Source organism: Hydractinia symbiolongicarpus, chromosome 5 (assembly GCF_029227915.1).
Source record: "Hydractinia symbiolongicarpus strain clone_291-10 chromosome 5, HSymV2.1, whole genome shotgun sequence".
Taxonomy (NCBI): domain Eukaryota; kingdom Metazoa; phylum Cnidaria; class Hydrozoa; order Anthoathecata; family Hydractiniidae; genus Hydractinia; species Hydractinia symbiolongicarpus.
This window is the reverse complement of record NC_079879.1, coordinates 27,108,984-27,131,241: the sequence shown is the minus strand read 5'-3', so window position 1 is coordinate 27,131,241 and position 22,258 is coordinate 27,108,984. Positions and strand designations below refer to the sequence as shown.

The window sequence follows — 22,258 nt, the reverse complement described above, 5'->3', positions numbered from 1 at the left end:
TGAAGTAGATTAACGGTCTGACTTCTTTTGCGGCGTATCAAGACAAAGTAGCCCAAATCATTTGTCTGCAAAAAATAAAAGTCGACGCATAGTTTCGCCTGTCCTAACTTTTATTACCTTCTAACACTTTTGTCACTTAGGCTCGACAAAGCTTAGACCGATAAGTTAAATGTTTGTCGAATACTAAATGAAATAGAGAAGTATATTGATGTATATAACACGAAATCAAATGCGTTTTAACATCACGTTGTGTAAAGCATCTGTTAAGTAGAAGCTAACTGAATGAAATGAAAATGATATGCAAATATTTTGCCAGCTGAGTTCTACATTACAGTAGCAGGTCAAAATGACAGTTTCTAATGTATTTAAATCAAAATGGCTTCAGATAACAAATAAATACAGTCATGTCAATATTTCGTTGAAACAAAATTATCTACATAACATCTGCTTTACGACATCAAGTATCCATTTATCCAGTCTAGATACTTGTTTACCGGAGAATAACCAGTGTAGTATTTGCAATAGGTGTAAACGAAACTTGCAACACCTTCCAATTGCCATCTTCCATCTGATTGTTGACAGACTAACGGACCACCAGAATCACCTCGACAAGCATTTGGTTGTTGTTTTCCACTTGGCTGGGGAGTTTTTCCTTTGCCCACGCACACAACTTCGTCGTTGTATTTACACTCTGTCGATTCAACTACAGGTAGCCTGACTTGTTGAAGTGTGTGATATACACCACCAGGATGTGCCACGCTTCCCCAACCTATCAAAATAGACTTTTAATAACCGTAGTATCTGTTGAAGGACATACTTAACTGTGAAATATCTTACCTGCAAGATAGCATTTCTTTCCAAGAGATGGATACTGGTCTTTTTTCGGCAAGCATGCTAAAGCCACTCTGTCATTCAACCTTGCAGGACTACTTAATTCAACCATAGCCATGTCTGCCTTCAACGTGCTTCTGCTGTATTTGGGATGCATTATTATACGTTTAATTTTCATTCGTTGCACGGTTGGCTCTGACACACGGTGATCATGGGCGCCTAGTTTAATGCTCCAATCATCATATGAAGATATGCTTTCAACACAGTGACTGGCAGTTAAAACCTTTGAAATGAAATTTTCACTTTGTTTGATTGTAAGAGAAAAAATATATGTGCATGTCTTAAATCTTTTATTTTTCGTCATAATTAATAGGGACAGGAAATCGCTACAAAACATGTTTTCAAAACGTAAAGGATCGGTTAGGCATACTCTCCACCGTAAGATTATTATTTTCAAATCGCTGCAAACAGATCATAGATATAAAGTAGCTACGAATTATATTTAAAAAAAATATAGCTACTTAACACATAATATAAACCAAGAAAAAATTGCCAGAAGAAATGTGTATTACATTCTAGAAAAAATCGCCTTAAATTTTCTTTTCGATTTAAAAAATAAAAAAAGATCTACTTACCCATGTTGGAGTGAGCAGAGTTGCCCCACAGAAGTGTTTATGATATTTTTGAAGGGAAGCTATCCAGGGCCACGCTCCGGGTTGTGCATTTACACCATTAATTATTCTACTCTGCTGTACGGTTGACTTTCCACATGAACGTGGTGCTTCAGTTGATGTGATTGGTTCTGCTGTTGGTCTTGCAGTTGATACTACTGGACATAGAGAACATGTTTTCTCGCAGTAAAGATGAGCATCGATGCGATTACAGAAGTTGCTATCACTATCACTCCAAATCTTGCAGTAGTATTCACCACTGTTATCTCTGCAAGATTCTAAGATGAACAAATTAATATTAATCTTGCTTTAGTTAAATTACTGTTATTACTATCTGGTGATATTGAAAGCATTTTTAAATTGCAGTTACTGTCAAGCGATATTTATTACAGATTCCATAACCAAATAAATGTTTGGCATATTTTGTTGACAGATAGATATAATTTATTGATGTTCTCTTCTTCTATTGAGTTAATGAAAAGAAAAAAAAAGATAAACTAACAATAATTACACCAAACAGAAAAGGAGGAAAATACTTACGCGCTAAACTGTCTTGCACTAAAATGAAAATGGTAAGGAATAGAAATGACTTCATTTTTAACAAAGTTCTGTTTTCAGTCTCAATAAAATAATTGATCAAATGTGTCCTTTTAATGTTATTTGTTATTGACACAGCTTTATCGATGCTACCCCAAAAATAATCAGTGCCAGACAAATTTATCTTTACTGTCTAATTTGGACAGTTGTGATAATGTTTGGAGTGAAATACAAATTCACAAAGTGATGCGAAAAATATAATATAGCATAAAAGTAACATAAATATAAGATAAAATAACCTATTAAAATGCCGACAAGACATGCTAAACAAATTTCTTAACCTAGCCATTCAGATCTTCAGACAATTTTGTAATGAACATCCACATAAAAAACAAAAATATTTAAACAAGTCTACGTTCTCCATCCTGCAACTGGCTACTTCCAACTTTATAATACGAGGAACCTTTTTTATTACGTTACTTCTGAAGTTAAAAGAAAGGCTTTCCCGCCTATGTCGCCAGTTATTTTTGTCCCAATAAAACAAAAAGACCGCAGTAGCATTATTCAGGACACAAATCGTGTTCTTTGATGCATACTTCCGTTAATAACATTAGACCGGTTAACCCAATGACCATAACTTTCTGTACCTGATTTTTATATCATTTTGAAATAAAATAATCAGAAAAAAATATGTGCTCACAAAATATGCACACATGCTTTTCCATTTTCATGAGAGAGGGGTATCATTCCTATCAAGTTTTATAACTTAGAACCCAACACAATGGAATTGTGTGTGCATTTTTGTAAAATTTAGTCGGCAAAACATGACTTAGCTAATTTCGCGCAGGTGTCTAATGTTCTTGCTGGACTGGAATTTTTCACCATCTTTTTTGCCAACTTTTTTTACCAATAATCTAGATGGCTATGTTTTCTTGTCGTATTTTACGTTGTTCACTAATCATTTGTTGCTATCTATGTGTTACTTAAGAAAAATCATATTTTTAGAAGAATCACGAAATAACAACTCAAGAAAACTTTATCTTACCCTCTTTAAATTTTACTACTACTAAAAATGTTGTTGACAAACACGTTATAACAGGTTCTACCAGTCTGATTTGCGTATTATATGAAACAACTTATCAGCGTCACAACCTATCTCATCCCCAGAGAATTTTATTCTCATATAGGTGCTGGTGAAAAAGAGGTAGCAATAGGACTGGTCGGTTCAAGTTTTAAATTTGTCGGTTCCTGAACTGAAATGCTAATCAAAGTAATGTTTAAGATCAGGTGGTTTCAAAAAAAGTTTAAGGAGATATAAGGGTTTAAAATTTTGTTTGGCAAAATTAACCAAATTTAGTCCAAGTCTACTTACCCACGCGGTGAAAATTGACTGACGCCCCCACCCCGTCTCCAAGTTATTTAGCCTCAAAATTTTAGTGCATTGTAATGGCTTCATTAACTTAAATTAAGATATTGACGTTGCATTAATGTTATTGCTGTTGTGCACATCAGAAAATTTTTAATTTAAGACATAATTCTTTCATCTTCATAAAAAGAAAATAAACACATCCACTTTGCCTGTTGTAGACACACAAACTCTTCGTATTATTATAAGAGACCAGTCGATAATCCACTGAGGCATGAGAACAATGGAAAAGAGAATCGTCATTTGACTTTTGATGACTTCAAATTATCTATATCAGGTTTGGGAAATTTACCTAATTTGGTCCTAGGTTTCCCGTAGTTACCCACGCAGGATATGACGTCAGTTATTTCTGACCGTCTCTAAGTTATTTAGCCTTAAACTTAAAAGTGATATGCAACCTTATCATACATTCCTTTGACGTCAATGTTGTTTTAACGTCAAAGTTTGTCATTGTTGGAGCTAATGCATCTTGTTTAAAAACTATAATTATTTGTAACTGTAGTTAATCAAAAAAACATTAGCTAGCTTTTGTTCTACCTGTTTCCTATATTTTTTCCTATATTTATTATTTCTACATTTTTCTTTTCTATTCCTATATTGTACAGTCCTTGCGATCATCTTATTTATCTTTAAGAGAAAAGTTATCGCTAAGGTATTGGGCCAAGATTGAAAGGTTATTTATGGTTAGTAGGAGATTTCTGGTCAATTATACTTATAGCACTTCGGGGGAAAAATTAGTTATAAGTCAAGCGGTAAGCAACTGTTCAAATATGGTGGCCACATAGTCATGTTGAGCATCCTGTGCCAATGTTGTGAATATCAAAAGCGCATTAACTAGAGTAGAAAAACTGTTGTTGAATGAAAAGTTGTTGTTATGGATTGTTATGGGGTGCTTAAAAGTTGTTCTTATGGGGTGCTTAAAAGTTGTTCTTATGGGGTGCTTAAAAGTTGTTCTTATGAGGTGCTTAAAAGTTGTTCTTATGGGTTGCTTAAAAGTTGTTCTTATGGGGTGCTTAAAAGTTGTTCTTATGAGGTGCTTAAAAGTTGTTCTTATGGGTTGCTTAAAAGTTGTTCTTATGGGGTGCTTAAAAGTTGTTCTTATGAGGTGCTTAAAAGTTGTTCTTATGAGGTGCTTAAAAGTTGTTCTTATGGGGTGCTTAAAAGTTGTTCTTATGGGGTGCTTAAAAGTTGTTCTTATGGGGTGCTTAAAAGTTGTTCTTATGAGGTGCTTAAAAGTTGTTCTTATGGGGTGCTTAAAAGTTGTTCTTATGAGGTGCTTAAAAGTTGTTCTTATGGGGTGCTTAAAAGTTGTTCTTATGGGGTGCTTAAAAGTTGTTCTTATGAGGTGCTTAAAAGTTGTTCTTATGAGGTGCTTAAAAGTTGTTCTTATGGGGTGCTTAAAAGTTGTTCTTATGGGGTGCTTAAAAGTTGTTCCTATGAGGTGCTTGAAAGTTGTTCTTATGAGGTGCTTAAAAGTTGTTCTTATGAGGTGCTTAAAAGTTGTTCTTATGAGGTGCTTAAAAGTTGTTCTTATGGGGTGCTTAAAAGTTGTTCTTATGGGGTGCTTAAAAGTTGTTCTTATGAGGTGCTTGAAAGTTGTTCTTATGGGGTGCTTAAAAGTTGTTCTTATGAGGTGCTTAAAAGTTGTTCTTATGGGGTGCTTAAAAGTTGTTCTTATGAGGTGCTTAAAAGTTGTTCTTATGGGGTGCTTAAAAGTTGTTCTTATGGGGTGCTTAAAAGTTGTTCTTATGGGGTGCTTAAAAGTTGTTCTTATGGGGTGCTTAAAAGTTGTTCTTATGAGGTGCTTAAAAGTTGTTCTTATGAGGTGCTTAAAAGTTGTTCTTATGGGGTGCTTAAAAGTTGTTCTTATGGGGTGCTTAAAAGTTGTTCTTATGGGGTGCTTAAAAGTTGTTCTTATGAGGTGCTTAAAAGTTGTTCTTATGGGGTGCTTAAAAGTTGTTCTTATGAGGTGCTTAAAAGTTGTTCTTATGGGGTGCTTAAAAGTTGTTCTTATGAGGTGCTTAAAAGTTGTTCTTATGGGGTGCTTAAAAGTTGTTCTTATGAGGTGCTTAAAAGTTGTTCTTATGAGGTGCTTAAAAGTTGTTCTTATGAGGTGCTTAAAAGTTGTTCTTATGAGGTGCTTAAAAGTTGTTCTTATGAGGTGCTTAAAAGTTGTTCTTATGGGGTGCTTAAAAGTTGTTCTTATGGGGTGCTTAAAAGTTGTTCTTATGAGGTGCTTAAAAGTTGTTCTTATGGGATGCTTAAAAGTTGTTCTTATGAGGTGCTTAAAAGTTGTTCTTATGAGGTGCTTAAAAGTTGTTCTTATGGGGTGCTTAAAAGTTGTTCTTATGAGGTGCTTAAAAGTTGTTCTTATGGGATGCTTAAAAGTTGTTCTTATGAGGTGCTTAAAAGTTGTTCTTATGAGGTGCTTAAAAGTTGTTCTTATGGGGTGCTTAAAAGTTGTTCTTATGGGGTGCTTAAAAGTTGTTCTTATGAGGTGCTTAAAAGTTGTTCTTATGGGGTGCTTAAAAGTTGTTCTTATGGGGTGCTTTTAGACCTAAGTGAAGGTTTTGGCAGAAAAAAATATTTTGTATTAAGCCAAAATTTTTTGAGTTTCAGATTATAGATTTAAAGGAGGGAAAGTAGACTGTTTGAAACAAAAAATAGATTTTGACCATGAGCAAATAGGTACAATTTTTTTTTTGTTAGAATATTTTGTTAAAAGTTTGTACAGATGCTGAAAAAAATTTGGATCAAAAGATGTTGTCACGATATTTATAAGAGCATAATGTTGATTAATCTTAATCGAACATTTTCATATTCCATTCTTAACTAGACAACAGCCTACACCACAACTCTATGTGTGGTGAAGATTTAACCAGCTACTGATACTGCAGAAGTTATTGTCGTCACAAATTATGGTCTCTCCAAATTTGCTTGACTTTGTCTGATTTAATGCAATCACAAGAATGATTTCAGCATATGTAATTCTGTCAAAATTTACATTTTGTTTACAAATGGTACATCGGCGTCTAACCGACTAAGTTGTGGAACTTGCACCATTTACATAAAGAAAAAAAATTTTTTGTCTAAATTTTATCTAACAAATGTAAAAACGTATCATGGCAAGCTTTAAGTCGTTCTATCAATTGTTAATGAAGTTATATCTTTCAACTTTCCTTACTGAAAATTACATTTTGCGGAAACCACTTAAACTCAATAATCGTACAAATAGTTTGTAATTATGTTTTTTTGATGTGTTGACTGCCTTGTAATAAAAACGTCATAAGATCACGTCATTAAACGACATACACTTCAAGCACACATAAATTACTATGGCGCTTAATGCCGACAAGCTGTTTAAACATTAAATTTAACAGCACATTGAAATATAGGGTTAGTGCATGGTAACACGTAGACGACATGAAATTCATGCTGGCATAAATTTTATACGGGCAAGAAATTTCATGTCTGTGTTAAAACGCCTGTGTAACATAATTTAGGTAACATTAGAAGTCATGCCGGGTTAATTTCACACTTGTGTTCAAGACGAGCATAAAAAATAACAAATTTTTGCGTCTATCCAAATAGATCATTCTAAGGTTGCTTACGCCTCATGTCATGTAATCACACTCTCACTTTATGCCAATATGAACTTTCATGCTAGCATAAGTTTCATATTGTCTACGTGTAACCATAGTCTTAAACTGCTATGTCAAATTCACAATCAGCAACCGTGCAGTAAAAAGGAATTAGTTACAAAGCAATCCTTATATTCTGTGGTCTTTCTAGCTGACTAGAAAATTACTTTAGCATTCAATAAATAATGAAGCTAGCTAAACATTATAAGTAATAAAGTAGAGCCTAATGTATTTTATGCAAGGGTTATTCAAAAACACGACACGAAAATATATACTTGCAATAGGTAGCTGATAAACTAAAAATAAATATATTTAAAATTTTTTTATAGTCAAAAAAGTAATGAATGTCTAACATTAAAAATAAAGATGATATATTTTCCATAACCAGTGGGCATTCTATGCCGCTTAACCGGTTAGCCAACTACTTCTATGCTCGTTTACCTCAAAAAACTGGACAAGCAAAGCAAACGTTTCTTTAAAAAATACCTAGCCACTATACGGGGCAACTCGACCTACCAATACATCACTTCTTCCGCGCTAGCCAATATATCATGAAGCGAAGAAAAAAACCTGGAGACGAGATTGCGTCACAATGTAAGCGCAAGCTTTCCATTACGTCGCAATGGGAACGGACTAATGACATTGAAGTAAACAAAAGACAAATGTAAATTTAATTCAATTTGGAAAGTAGATCGGGAAATAATCAATTTGTTTACGTTTCTAATGAATCGCTTTTCAATTTCCTGTCCAAAGTTTTATTAAAACTGCTTCCTTCTTATGCTGTGTAAACAAATAAAATAATTCAACAGAAATGCTTCCTTTATTTGCTTTGCGTTTTTTTTTGTGCACTTTGTCGTTAAACCTTTTTGGCGGGAAGAATCAGCAACAAGTTATTACTTCGGATGTTACATAAGCCAGTTTTTGTGGCAGGATCTACAGCAGATACCTGACGGAACGGCTCATCTGTACACTTTCCGTTATAGAGGATAGCTATATGGTTTAGTTCTCCGTTCGTGTGAAGAAGTAATTATAGTAATTATATTAGGCAACTGGCAAAACAAATAAATAAATATAAAGATAAAAGTAAGGAGGGGTACCAGTTTGCAAACATTGCTTCCATAACACTGCTTCCATAACACTGCTTCCATAACACTGCTTCCATAACACTGCTTCCAACGCAGCAATCGGTAAAAACAACCTTTTTATTTAGGTTTAAAAGGAATTCCTTATAGCTAAGCAAAAGAAATATTCACTAAAAAGCACCTAACCCTAACCTTAACTGAACACAAATCTGTACAAATAATAAAACAAATTAATTGATTTGTAAGAATAACAAATTTCTAAGACTTTTTTAACAAAGTAATTCTGTTTACAACTTGACTGCTACACTAGACTGGTACCGTTCTATGCTTCACTAGTCGCAATAGTAATAAAAACAGCAAAAAAGAATCTCATTTGAAAGTTCTACTCACTTAAAAGGTCGCAGAAAAATTATGTTTTAAGCTACATAAATTTTGAAACAGTTTTGCTCTTCCCATTTTTTATCCTTGAAGCAATGATAGCCTTTTGATTTATTTAAGTCGCAATCGTTCGGATGATGTAAATCACAAGTGGCTAATCATAAAAGTGAAATTAAAATTGAAAATCTTTTCTGCTTCTTTCTGTGAAATACAATAGGGTAATATATTTCCCACTCTATACTTTTAAAACATTATGAAGTATGGCTGTATTTAAATGATACTAAGTAGGTTTAGAAATAAATCTGGTCATGACATAAAATCAATTACATTTATTTTTGGCTGCACTAAGATCACGTGCTGTAAAGACGTACCAAATTTGTCCCAATGTTTTTTTTAATATATTATTTGAAGGTTTAGCGTTGACAAGATGTCAACAAATTCTTACAGAAACTTTTTTCGCACTTTAAACTCATATCAAGTTTTTAATGAAGATAACAAAGTAAACATGTAACTTAAAAGGAATAATTTAGCGAATTTACCTTCGTTAAATCGTCGTAAAAGTCAATTAAATCTTTGTGAACATTCTAATTTTCGCTAGTGTACTTATGGAATTTCAGCGATCCACTTGCATATATAAATAACGAACAGTTGACCACCAGGTTAGCTAGCTGTGTATAAATGAAATTGATTAAATATTTTAAATCCCAATCCAAACTCTTTTTTTCTGAACTCATTCATCATTGTCAGAAATGTGGGATGCAATCGATTGTATTTGGACCGGTGATGCAAGATCTAAGAGTTTAGGGTTTAATACTGGTGCCCAAATGTTAACAAAAACGTACCAGAATAATTCGAGAGGGGATGTATGCTTTGTTCCCGAGAACGGAGGGTTTAAACTTCCACTACTTGCAGAAAAATTAAGTATGATTTCGCTAATTCCGAAAAGGCGTATTAAAAATGTTAAGAGACATACGATATAATTACCTGCGGGTGATTATATCGTATGTATGTAAGCAGCTACCTAAAGTATTTTCTTAGATAGCTAAACCAACTTTACACTTGCTTAGCAAGTTTTAGGGCTGTTTATATGCGGGACGGGGCGATTACCGGGACGGGACATTTGCCGGGATCCTGCTCTCAATAATGATTATACTAACATTTACTAACATTCACTTTGTGTTTATATGGAAAAAATTTGTCCCGGGACAATTTCGTCCCGTCCCGCCTAAGCTGGATCCCGGCTCATGCGGGACGTTTTTTTCCATATAAACACACACTTAGCTGGGACGGGACGAAATTGTCCCGGGACAAAAGTTTTCCGTATAAACACAAAGTGATTTTTAGTATAATTATTAATGAGAGCGGGATCCCGGCAAAGGTGGACAAAATTATCCCGGCAAACGTCCTGTCCCGGCAATCGTCCCGTCCCGCTTCTCATATAAACAGCTCTTTAGTAAGTTAAGTACGAAGAAGATTCAACACAAAAACAAAAACCTTTTATTTGAGACGAACAACACAGTTAAAGCCGTCTTTTATTCGCGTAATTTGAAGCGGTGGAATATTTACGCCTAAATTCTTCAATCTCGTTGGTTAATTATAAGCTGACTTGAACTTCACCTTTTCTTATATGCGCAGATATTTGATAAAAAACATAATGACGAATAAAGGTGCTGAATTAATTAATTTAACTTGTGTTAAAATAAGGCTAATGAAAAACGGCCTTAAATGTTAAAAACATTGTCAAAAGAGCCTCACGTTTACTTGTGGTTCAAACTCATCGGGTAACATATAAAGTTCATCAAACATTGGTGACTTTAGAAAAAGTTATTTCGATTGTCCACACGCATGAGTTATTTCGACTGTCCGCAAAAATTAAACAAAATAAAAATATGTGATATAAAAATAATCACGTGAACAAACTTAGCCAATAAAAAAAAGCGATGAACATAATATGCCGAACACAAATTTGTGTTTTCTAAAGTTAAGTTTCCGCATACAGCACTGCTGTATAAGACATCTCAAATTTGGCATACTTACTTACATTTGGCATACTTACTTACAAACTTATACACTTGATAAGCTAAAGCAAGTTATAGAAATATTTCCAGCATGTCTCAAATGCCCGGTAAGTAGATCAACTGTGTTTGCAAACCGCTCAAATATTTTAAAAAATAATTTGTTTCCCCACAATTACAAGCTATTCCTAATTGTTAGTTTAGTTAAAATCATTTGTACCTATACATTGATACAATTTGTTTTTACAGTGTTTATGTTGGTACTTATCAGCCTAGCGTTAAGTGCGCAGTTTGTCACCTCTAAATCTCTGCGCACAACTGCTGTAAGTACAAACATTTCTCTACAGTACTATTTCTAACGTAATTGTAGATGCAAAAACACAATATTTTGACTATGCAAAGAAATCTGGAAAGATTAGAGAACCTTTCATTAGTTAAAGCTTGGTTTGCACTAGGTGTTTAAATGAGTTTAACAGTCATGATTTTAAGTTAGTGTAAACTTGGACTTCAACTGTTGTATGTACGCACTATAAGTTTCCTCCAAGGTTAAATAAAACCATTCTAATCTCAGATTTAAAAAAACGCACAGCGAAGCTTTACAGAGATAATCAACGAGTGGTCGCGTGTTTCACACCAGCGAAATAACTTAATAGAAAAATTGGGCGAGAACCAGGATTTTAAATTCGGAACAACGAGTGTTCAACAATCTTTTCTAACACCAGGCATAATTTTTTGTTACTTCGACATTTTGCCTGAAACATTTTTTACTTTATCTGTTGGGTTTTTTTGACAATTATTTATTTGAAACGACGCATTGTCGGCGCCTTTAAACTTTAAACTCAAAGAAAAAATTTTTTGATTCGTGAGTTTAGCTTTTTTGTGTGCTGCAGATGTTAAACGCATGTACACACGACGGTTTAAAATTAAAAACCACCTGTTTTAACAGGTGGTTTTTAACCACTTAAACTTGCTTAAACCCCTAGTGCGAGCCTAGCTTAAGTGTCTAAGGTTTGAGAGGGTGAATAATTGAAATCATTAGCAGCTGGGGCAAATTTTAAAAACAGGAGATTTTTTGCGAATTTTGCGCCGTTTATTTGGAGATCCTTTAAGTCATCACAAGCATAAAAGGCAAAGAAACTTAAAAGGATAATAATACCATTTTTTGTAATAGCTCTTTTTTGCTTTCCCAAAAGCTCTTTTGATTTGCATTTTTAATTTTGTAAAATGGACACGCGCTATAGCGGAAATTTTCGCTAAGTGAAAACGACACTTAAGCATCAGGTTTCCTTTTATATTGATCCGTTTGTGAAATCTTAAGTGGAATTAAACTGTCGCACTTATTTAAAACTCTTTCCTTTCAGCTTCCATGGGTTGACAATTTTCCTGGAGGAGGTTACTGTCCATTATATCTCCCATGCAAGTACGGTGATTGTTATTCAAGAAAGTTTGCTAAATACTGCATGTGCAGAAAAAGCAGAAATTGTTATTGTCATCCCGAAGTCCATTTATGTCTTCCAAATAAAGCTCGAATATTGATTAAATAGAACAAGCAAGATGGTACAAAACATCCACGAAGGAACAGACATGCGCGGAAACATTTGTGTCTAGTAGACTTTCTGAATGATATATTTTTTGTAGTCTTATTAAAGGATACATCTAATAATTATTACCCATGTTCAAAATATTGTCTATATTTCCTAAACTGTGAAATTAATACTAATCATACAATATGGGGATATTTTTTGCGTTCTGATAATTTTCTGGTTATTTTCTGATTAGCACACGGGCTAAATATAAAAAATATATATAATTTAACGCGAATTAGCGCGAAAACCCTTTTGTATTACAAAAATGAGCATGTTATGTGTGAAAAGTCCATTTCTACAAACACTTTTCTCAAAACAAAGGACAAAAAAGTTTATCTTAAAATTCTTCCATAAGATAGTGAAGTTCTCAATATTGCCCTCGCTTTACAAAAAAATCACGGAACTAAAATCGTTAGTTTTTCGTGTGTGATTTTTCCTTTTCTTTTTGCATTCACCTCAAATCATAATAAAATGTCCTCCGAGATGTAAGACATATTTTGTCAACCAAATGATTAAAGCATCGTTAATTCATTACACCCGTGGGTGAGAGTGTTTAAAATCAACGAGAGTTCTGCAGAGGTAACAACAAATGTTATTATGGCGCCGTAACTATCAATATTCGCTGTATCCGTCTTTGCGGATATTTTTATGGTTATTTATTTTTTTTTTCTTCAAGAAATTTGTTTCTGATAGTTAAAGGGCCCACTTCAATGATGTAATCGCTTGTGCCCAGGCCACACTTCATCCAACATGGAGATAACCTCAAATCGAATCTTGTAAAGCAAACCTCTGAAGGGCGTGGTATGGTTTTTGTTGTTCTTGCCACGTTTTCTTATTATATGGTTGGTTGCTATCATTTCTGAGCTTTGAAACCATCAGAAGTTTTATATAAAACGCTGATTTTTAAGCAATTCGCTAGTAGTGAATTCACGCTAGTCCGTCCAGCTTTGTTCAGATCCTTGTGAAAACTGACATTCAAATATCTTTTTTTTGGCATGCTGGGCGTCTATGCTGAAATGAAAAATTATTTTCCTAAAAAAAATTAATCTTACACAGTTAGACAGTAAGTGCTGTAGGAAGCAACTTTTGTTTTTGCTTTCTGTCTCCGCAATGGCTGTTTTGCCCTACGGGAGGATTTTGAAATTTAGCACCTTTAGATTTCCAGAAAACGCATTAAAATCCAACATTTTTATTGTCAAATAAATTATTACGAAATTATTATGCATAGTAAAAACGGTTAGAAATTTTATTCGTTTTCTACACCAAAATAATATGGACTGTGACATTCTCATATACCGTAACACCATAGGACTGTATTAAATGTTCCACTTCGTCTTTAAAAATCATAGAACAGACTAAGCATGTAAGATAAGGATGAATTTCTTGTGTTGTATGCAGAAATAAATCAAATCGGCTGAATATGACGTGAATATTGTCAACGTTATAGTCTAAGTAATCCACTCTTCTCTTTTTTTCAGGCATGGATGCCATTATGTTTTTAACGTCATGTTGTTAACGTCATGTTGTTAACGTCATGTTGTTAACGTCATGTTGTTAACGTCATGTTGTTAACGTCATGTTGTTAACGTCATGTTGTTACCGTCATGTTGTTAACGTCATGTTGTTAACGTCATGTTGTTAACGTCATGTTGTTAACACCTGGTTAACTATTGTTATGTTGCAAAAAATAAATTCAGTGTATCGGGTGTGTTTTGGAAGGTGGAAGAAAACAATATTTATTTTTACATCATTTTTATTTCAAGGGCTAAGTCACCCGCACCCCCACACTCTTGTCGCCTTCCTTCTCTCGGGTTCTTTCAACGCTCTGAGGCATATATGGATAGAAACTAGTTGTCAAACCCGTGACTATTCATGCCACTGAAGTATAAAAATCGGTTTGCTAATTCCGTTAAAAGCCAGAAATAAAATAGAAAGCAAACAAAAAAACTCACAAAACTGAAATTTAATTTTTTTTTATCAATAAATCGCCTAATGACAGATTGAGAAATAGATAGCAATAGATAGTGTAGTATTTGTATATAATCGGCGACCGTGAGAATTGTATATATAGAACGTGGAGACGAAATAAATATGGCGGTATATTTTAATATAAGAATTCGCGTGTGTGTCACATAGTTGATCGGTCAGACTAATCTAGGTTCATCTTAGTCAGCTAGGTATTAGAACACTACAAATTGGCGACGAGCAGAGGATCCGAGTTCATGCAAGTTTTAATAGAATTAGTTATCGAAACAAAAGCATAAAAAGTCAAAATCAGAATGGCTACAGCTGCAATACCAGTACAGTTGCCAGCATTAAGACAGTTTGACCCAAAAGGGGAGCCATCGACCTTAGCACAGCGTTGGGAAAAGTGGAGAAAGAGTTTTAGTTACTTTATTGAGGCGTCTGGGATCGTAAATGATGGTCAAAAAAGAGCCACACTTCTGCACATGGCAGGAGAGGAAGTACAGCAAATCTTTGACACTTTACCCGATTCAGATGAAGCCACAACATTTCAACAAGCATTGACAAAGTTAAACGATCAATTCAATGTCAAGAAGAATGTACCATATGAAAGAATTATTTTCCACGAAGCAAAGCAAGAAAGTGGAGAATCAGTTGATGCATTTGTTACCAGACTAAGAAAGTTAGCACAATACTGTGAGTACACAAATCTGGATGATGAGATCAGAGATCAAGTCATCGCAAAATGTCGATCTTCAAAATTTCGCAAAAGGTTACTTCAGGAAACAGACTTGAATCTAGAGAAACTTTTAAGAATAGGAAGAGCTCTAGAACAGTCAGCAAGTCAATCAAAGAAAATTGAAGAAAACGCATCAAGTGTAGGTGAAGTAAACACCATGATGAAAAGGAATCATTTCGGAAACAAACGAAATTACAACAAAAACAATGGGAAGAAAGTCTATAATAAGAGTGACGATAGCAGAGACAGCAAAAAGTTCTACAACAATAACCCCTGTGGTAGATGTGGTATGACGTCACACTCTAGCAAAGATTGTAGAATAACAAAAGGGAAAACATGCAAGAAATGCAGTCTCATTGGACACTTTGCAAAATGCTGTAAAACAAAATTAGACAGACAGAAACACAAAGTTAGAACCACAGAAGACAATGCAAGTGAAGAAGAGTCAAACTCAAGTGACGAAGATGATTGTTATGTATTCTGCATCAAGTCGAAAGATAAACCATTGTTTGAGATAGAGGTTAAAGAATCACCAATAACAATCCTTGTCGACAGTGGATCAACCTTAAATATTTTGGATTCAAAAACATTCAAAAAGATTGTTCCTGCACCGAAACTAGAAAAATGTTCTACAAAAATATATCCTTATCAAGGAAAAACACCATTGAAAGTCAGAGGAACATTCAAGGCAAACACCAGGACTTCATATGGGAAAATAGCAAAACTGAAGTACTATGTAGTCGAAGGTGATGGAGGAGCATTATTAGGATTAAAAAGTGCGAAGATACTAGATCTTATCAGAATTGGCCCACCAAATGTTGAATCTATTAATAACATGGACACAACACCTGTACAAATGCTACTGTCTAATGCAGAGAAAATCATCACAGATAAAACAAGTAATTCAGAGGTCCTACACCCAAAGATACAAGAAGTTTTAGATAGACACAAGAAAGTTTTCAGTGGAATGGGGAAACTCAAGAATTTCCAGCTTAAACTTCACATTGACGAGTCAATCACACCAGTCCAGCAACCAGTGAGAAGATTGCCATACCATACTAGACAGACAGTATCAGATGAAATAGACAGATTAGTTAAAAATGACTGCATAGAAAAAGTAAATGGACCAACTAGTTGGATAAACCCAATAGTAGTGGTACCCAAAGCAAATGGGAAAATAAGACTATGTATTGACATGCGAAGAGCAAACGAAGCTATAATAAGAGAGAGACATCAAATTCCGAAGTTAGATGAGATACTACCGGAACTCAATGACGCAAAATATTTTTGCAAGCTTGATCTAAGAGAAGGTTATCATCAAATAGAGCTTGATGAGAGTTCTAGACACATTACCTCCTTTATAACTCACAAAGGCTGTTATCAATCAAAACGACTCATCTATGGAGCTAATTCTGCATTTGAACAATTTCAGAAAACAATTGAGCAATGTATTGCAGGATGTGATGGAACAAAATCAATTTCGGATGATATCCTGTTATGGGGAAAAAGCATAGATGAAACTGCAACAAGACTGGACAAATTACTGAAAACACTCTACGACAATGGACTGCGAGTCAACTCAAGCAAATGCTTATTCGCAGTAAATGAGCTCACATTCTCTGGATACAGACTGACCGACAAAGGAATATTTCCTGATAAATCTAAAGTGGATGCTGTGAATCAAACCAAACGACCTACAAATGCCACAGAAGTAAGAAGTTTTCTGGGACTAGTTAATTACTGTTCCCAGTTCATTCATCATTATGCTGATCTTACAGAGCCTCTACGAAAGCTCACAAAGAAAAATGTAGAATTTCAATGGAATGAAGCTCAAGAAAACTCATTTGTCAAGTTAAAGGAAGAACTAACTAACTCGCGAGTTATGGCCTATTATCAACCATATGCTGATACAAAAATAATTGTAGATGCATCACCCATAGGACTTGGAGCTATTTTGACACAGAAGCAAAGGAACAACACCTTCAAGCCAATAGCATATGCATCTAAAGCTTTAAATGAAACTGAACAAAGATATTCTCAAACAGAGCGAGAAAGTCTTGCAGTGTTGTGGGGAATACAAAAATTCCATTACCACCTATACGATCGTGACTTCACAGTTATCACAGACCACAAACCACTGGAGAAAATCTTATCATCAAGAGGGAATCCCACACCACGTATACAACGATGGGTATTAAAATTACAACCGTACAAGTTTAAAGTTGTATATGAACCAGGAGCAACCAACGCATCAGATGTTCTCTCCAGGTCTCCTTTAGAAGCACCTGGAACAAGTGACTACTTTACTAACGAAGCAGAACATTATGTCAACACGATAATCAACGATGCTACGCCAATTGCAGTCACGATAAAAGAAATTGCTGATGATTCTGCAACAGACGAGGAATTGGCAAAGCTCAGAGTAAACATTAAACTGAAGAAATGGAATAAATATCCTGAAATGAAACAATACTATCTCTGCCGAAATGAACTAGTAGTAAAAGACAACTTAGTGCTAAAGGGCAACCGTTTAGTCATCCCGAAGACTCTCAGAAAGAGAATCTTAGATAGCGCACATGAGCATCACCTTGGTATAGTCAAAACCAAAGGACTTCTACGAGGAAAAGTATGGTGGCCTGGGATAGATAAAGAGATTGAAGAAATGATCCGAACTTGTATGTCATGTCAAGCAACAAGTTCAGCAGTAGTTAGACCAACACATACCCAATCGACTGAAATTCCACCTACAAGTTGGCATACCTTAGCACTTGATATACAAGGTCCATATCCAACAATGGACTACTTAATCGTGCTGATAGACTACAGATCCAGATATCCTGTCGTTATACAAACTAAAAAGATTGACACTGACCATGTAATCAAAGGTCTAGATAAAACATTCAAGTTATTTGGATATCCAACGAAGTTAATTGCCGACAATGGGAAACAAATGATCTCCCAAGAATTTAAAGGGGAAGTCCGGTCATTTTTCAAAATTTGTGTGTTGAATAAACACCATCGTGTTATTAATTTCTGCAAAATCTTTTTTAAAAATTCGTATTACAAATGATATAAATGTCTATCAAAGTTTAGGATTGTTACTGTTTTTTTTCAAACGACGCCATCTTTTTGTTGTTATCATCGAGGTCTGGGCTCTAATGTTTATCGTGACGTATTTTATGACAACAGCTTTCTGCACGCCGGAATACTTCAGTTGTCGATTACACCACTTCAAACAAGTCATAAATGTACCATTGATTTTACTGTTATCATGGTTACTTGAATTTGATTTCAAGCACACTGGACAGCTCGAGGTTTACCATTCCCTGTTGAATAAGTACTGTCCCAAACGCTTAGCATTCTCGTACGCTGGGATGGTTGCTAGGACGCAACTAGCTGTGCTTGACCACAACTCGGGTGTAGAACGACAACAAGCCACTACATCCGATGGGAGGTTGAAGTTCAAAGTTTCTTTCACCAAAATTACGAAGGAGTGGGTGGCAAAAAAAGTAATGGATCCGAAAGAAAAGAAATACCAAGAGGACTTGATGAAGGAAGTGTTTGATTTGGTTCAAAAAATCAAAGCTCCTATATTTTTTAAGTTGCCTGAAACACCCAGAAATATTGCATTAAAAATAAACCCTGGGAAGGAAGTTGTTGTCTCGAATATGCGTTCAAGATTTACCTAAAAGTAACCCCCAGGTTTATAAATGATATTTAGCATTACATCAAGAAACGCTTATTTTACAATTCCGGGGGACATTTGTTATATTTTAAAAACATATATTGTAAAAATTTCATTCATCATCTTTACAATTATACATGTTCTTATACATTTTATGTGTCCAAATCCATTCCTGATTCTGTGTATGGCACGTATACCCCATCGGGCTGCGGGTATTCATTACGGATTACCCACACAACACATGATGGTATAGGCTTTCGATAACCTATGCCCAGTCTTCCATACACCCACCATATATATTGTTTATAAGCAGCAAACCGATATGATCTGTTGCAAAGTTTATGACGAATCCCTCTCATGTTGTGAATAGCACCTAGTGCTGTCCGTAACACGGGTTCCGGCAAACAAACCATTTTGAATTCATCCGAATTTGTAACACACGTATGACCTAAGCGAAAAAAGAAAAAAGATCTTTAAAAAGGCGTACCCCCGTGTGTAAATAAACAACGTTTAGCTTTCTAAAACTTTGTTGTGACAGAACAGAAAGTGATTGATGTAGCAAACAAGGAAGTAAAATACACGATAAGAAGATATTTTAATCAACAGAAACCTTGAAAATGACCGTCCGGAATATCATTATTATCACGACAACATAAACTTTCCGTTTCAGTGACCATAATTTTACACTTTTTGCACTGGCACCACTCAACATTTCCAACACGATTTCCAGCTTCAACATTGCAGTTTTTAGCACCAACGTTGTTTCCTAAAGCTTCTAAAGCTGCAGCCACTTCACTTTGACTCCGTTCCGGTTCGAACATGAAAGGAGATAAACCAAACTCTTCATCTTCATTAAATTCAACATCGCTTACATCAGAAGAGGAAGATGACATAACTACTTCAAGATAAGTTTACTACTGCAAGAAAGTAACGCGCCGAATGTTGTTGTCACGAATGACGTCAGAAGAATATTAGTGTCCAGACTACTCGTTGCGGAAATATATCATGAAGTGAAAGTAGAAATGATATGAGGCAAAATTGCTTTTTTCATGACTTTTAGAACTTTTTAGCTGAAAAATTTTTTTTGGCTGTTATACAGACATGTAATATTGTGATTTTAAAAATTTTGAAAATTTACCGGACTTCCCCTTTAAGAGTTACCTAAAGGAAAATGGAATTGAACTTCACAGCACCACGCCATATTCACCATGGGCAAATGGAGAGGTTGAAAGATTTAACAGATCATTGAAAAAAGCAAATCAATGTGCTCATGCAGCCGGAAAAGATTGGAGAAAGGAACTGGACAAATTTCTCCTACTCTACAGAACTACACCTCATGCAACAACCAACACACCTCCAGCTACTGTCATGTTTGGTAGAAACATCAGAAATAAAATTCCTGTATATTCCAAGTTTTTGTCAGAAAATTTGAAACTTGACGAAACAGACAGAAGAAATAAGAGAAAAACAAAAGAATATGCTGATATCAACAGAAAAACAGTACAAGAACATCACATCAATGTACGTGACAGCGTATTAGCGAGAAATATGATGAGGAAAGACAAACTATCGACAAATTGGATACCTAAACCATTCACAGTAATCAAATCATACGAAAAGAGTGCGTTAATTGAAGACGCACAAGGAAGAAGATACATGAGGAACAAGGTACATCTAAGAAAATATTTACAAAGGAAGGAGGAAGTAGAGAAGAATCAAACAGAAGATATACACAGAGAGAAACATGAGAAGACAGAAAGTAAAAACAACAACAGAAAAAAGAAAATAGCTAAAGAGACTGAGAAAAGCAACAACACAGGATACAATGGCGAATTCATCACAATTGCTGTTCCACTAGTAGGCCTAGATTGCTTAGTTAGTTCTGACAGTGAAGCTGTGTGCACACAAACAAACTGCCAAACGTCTAACACAAGAAGAATTGCTAAAATAATACCTGTTGTTCCAGATGATGTTGTTCCAGATGAAGTTGTTCCAGATGAAGAAAATAATTTGGACATGCGAACACGAACAGTGACTGAAGACAAAACTCCAGAAACCAAACTAGAAACACATCAGCAGCACAACGAGAAGAAGTGTTTACAAACTAAAAGTCATCCTTGGAAATCATATCTTTCACGAAGTAAGAAGAAACAATAGAAACACGTGACGTTGATAACAGAACTTATGTTACACGAAATTTGGACAGTATTCAGTGATACTGGACACAAAACATTTATGAAGAAGTTCACACATTATGTTCACACCTTTGTTAATCACGCTTTGCGAACATGTAAATAAGAAGCATGTGAAATAAAAAAAAAACGCTTTTCAAAGAAGTTAATCATGTATTTACTCATGTGATGGTTTATGTTTTATTATGTGGAACGACGACGTTCGATAAATCAACAACACGACGACGTTCGATGAATCAACAACACGATGACGTACGATGAATCAACAACACGATGACGTACGATGAATCAACAACACGATGACGTTCGATTGATGAGCAACACGACGACGTTCGATTGATGAACAACACGATGACGTAATGAAGAATTCGATCAAGAAAGAAGAGGATGTAGTATTTGTATATAATCGGCGACCGTGAGAATTGTATATATAGAACGTGGAGACGAAATAAATATGGCGGTATATTTTAATATAAGAATTCGCGTGTGTGTCACATAGTTGATCGGTCAGACTAATCTAGGTTCATCTTAGTCAGCTAGGTATTAGAACACTACAGATAGATAGATAAAGACAGCGCAGAGCCTGGACGCTGCTAAGTTGTTAGTGTCCATGTAGCGCAATTTGACTTCGTAAAATTTTCCCTTTCTTTAAAGCGAAAAGAATGCGTCGTTTTATTCTCAAACTGCCCATTGACCAATCTAAACACATATTGTAATTTTAGGTGTAATTTTTAACTCTTTTGTTATTTTGTTGTGGCTTGTGAAATAAAACGTTATATTATACTATGCATTTTGTCGCGTAATTATTTTATTTTTTGTTAGCTACTTTAAGGGCAGAAATTTTCGCGGGCAAAAATTTTCGGGATTTTGGCCCCTTTTCGCGAAAATTTCTGCCCGGTAAGAAATTTAACCCGAAATTCGCAAAAGTTATTTTCGCGAAAAATCAACTTTTGTCTAAAAATCGCGAAAGTTTTTTCAAAGTTTTAAAAGCCGAAAATTCTTAAAAACGAGGGCGGCTTCGAGGACAAGGGTAGAAATAATAGAATCACGACAAAAAGAATAATCAGCCCGGAAAATGGCTCTAAAATTCTAACTCTGAAAATCAGTTAAAAATCGAAAAAGAGAATATTCGATTTAAAATTAATTTTTTTTCCATTAAAATTCATTGTCCTTCGCGAAAGTTTTTGTTCGCAAAAATGAAGATTTTGGAAAATTCGCGAAAGTTATTTCTCTAAAATTTCTTCCAGAGGTAAAATTCGCAAAATTAACTTCGCGAAATTTCGCGATTTTTGATCCTCGCGAAAATTTCTGCCCGCGAAAATTTCTGCCTTTAAAGTAGTTGACTTTATAAAAGTGAAATGCAAATATGCTGAGCTAGCTCACCTTTTGTTTCTGATCTAAGCTACTAGATACTGATATAAGGCATAAAAAGAGTGATGGAGTTTTAGAAAATCAAAATAGCATATAATTCTTAACTTTAAAGCAAACAAAAGCAATTCCGTGTTTATCT

General features: G+C 34.8%; 3 protein-coding genes across 3 annotated transcripts; 1 reads left to right on the top strand and 2 right to left on the bottom strand.

Moving 5' to 3' along the window:
* Positions 1 to 341: 341 nt before the first annotated feature.
* Positions 342 to 2,203, bottom strand: LOC130646307 (chymotrypsin-like elastase family member 2A). The gene is made up of 4 exons (XM_057452479.1): positions 2,043 to 2,203; positions 1,467 to 1,780; positions 838 to 1,114; positions 342 to 769 (listed from the first exon to the last, which is right to left on the bottom strand). Exons 1-4 carry the CDS (start codon positions 2,095 to 2,097, stop codon positions 450 to 452), a joined length of 966 nt encoding a protein of 321 aa, XP_057308462.1. The 5' UTR covers positions 2,098 to 2,203; the 3' UTR covers positions 342 to 449.
* A 12,243-nt stretch (positions 2,204 to 14,446) lies between these two features.
* LOC130646098 (uncharacterized protein K02A2.6-like) lies at positions 14,447 to 17,941 on the top strand. Its single transcript, XM_057452237.1, has one exon. It carries the CDS (start codon positions 14,447 to 14,449, stop codon positions 17,939 to 17,941), a length of 3,495 nt encoding a protein of 1,164 aa, XP_057308220.1.
* Positions 17,942 to 18,708: 767 nt separating this feature from the next.
* LOC130646097 (P2X purinoceptor 7-like) lies at positions 18,709 to 19,449 on the bottom strand. The gene is made up of 2 exons (XM_057452236.1): positions 19,167 to 19,449; positions 18,709 to 19,004 (listed from the first exon to the last, which is right to left on the bottom strand). The coding sequence occupies exons 1-2, from the start codon at positions 19,447 to 19,449 to the stop codon at positions 18,709 to 18,711; spliced, it is 579 nt and encodes a 192-aa protein (XP_057308219.1).
* Positions 19,450 to 22,258: the final 2,809 nt, after the last annotated feature.

What these genes read in the sequence shown, in the direction of transcription:
- LOC130646307 (XM_057452479.1), bottom strand. Translation starts at nt 2,097, where the DNA reads ATGAAGTCATTTCTATTCCTTACCATTTTCATTTTAGTGCAAGACAGT. An exon ending in AGTGCAAGACAGTTTAGCGC is followed by an intron (nt 1,781 to 2,042) that starts GTAAGTATTTTC and finishes TGTTCATCTTAG; the next exon opens with AATCTTGCAGAGATAACAGT. An exon ending in CTCTGCTCACTCCAACATGG is followed by an intron (nt 1,115 to 1,466) that starts GTAAGTAGATCT and finishes TTCATTTCAAAG; the next exon opens with GTTTTAACTGCCAGTCACTG.
- LOC130646098 (XM_057452237.1), top strand. Translation starts at nt 14,447, where the DNA reads ATGGCTACAGCTGCAATACCAGTACAGTTGCCAGCATTAAGACAGTTT.
- LOC130646097 (XM_057452236.1), bottom strand. Translation starts at nt 19,449, where the DNA reads ATGTCATCTTCCTCTTCTGATGTAAGCGATGTTGAATTTAATGAAGAT. An exon ending in TCCGGACGGTCATTTTCAAG is followed by an intron (nt 19,005 to 19,166) that starts GTTTCTGTTGAT and finishes TTTTTCGCTTAG; the next exon opens with GTCATACGTGTGTTACAAAT.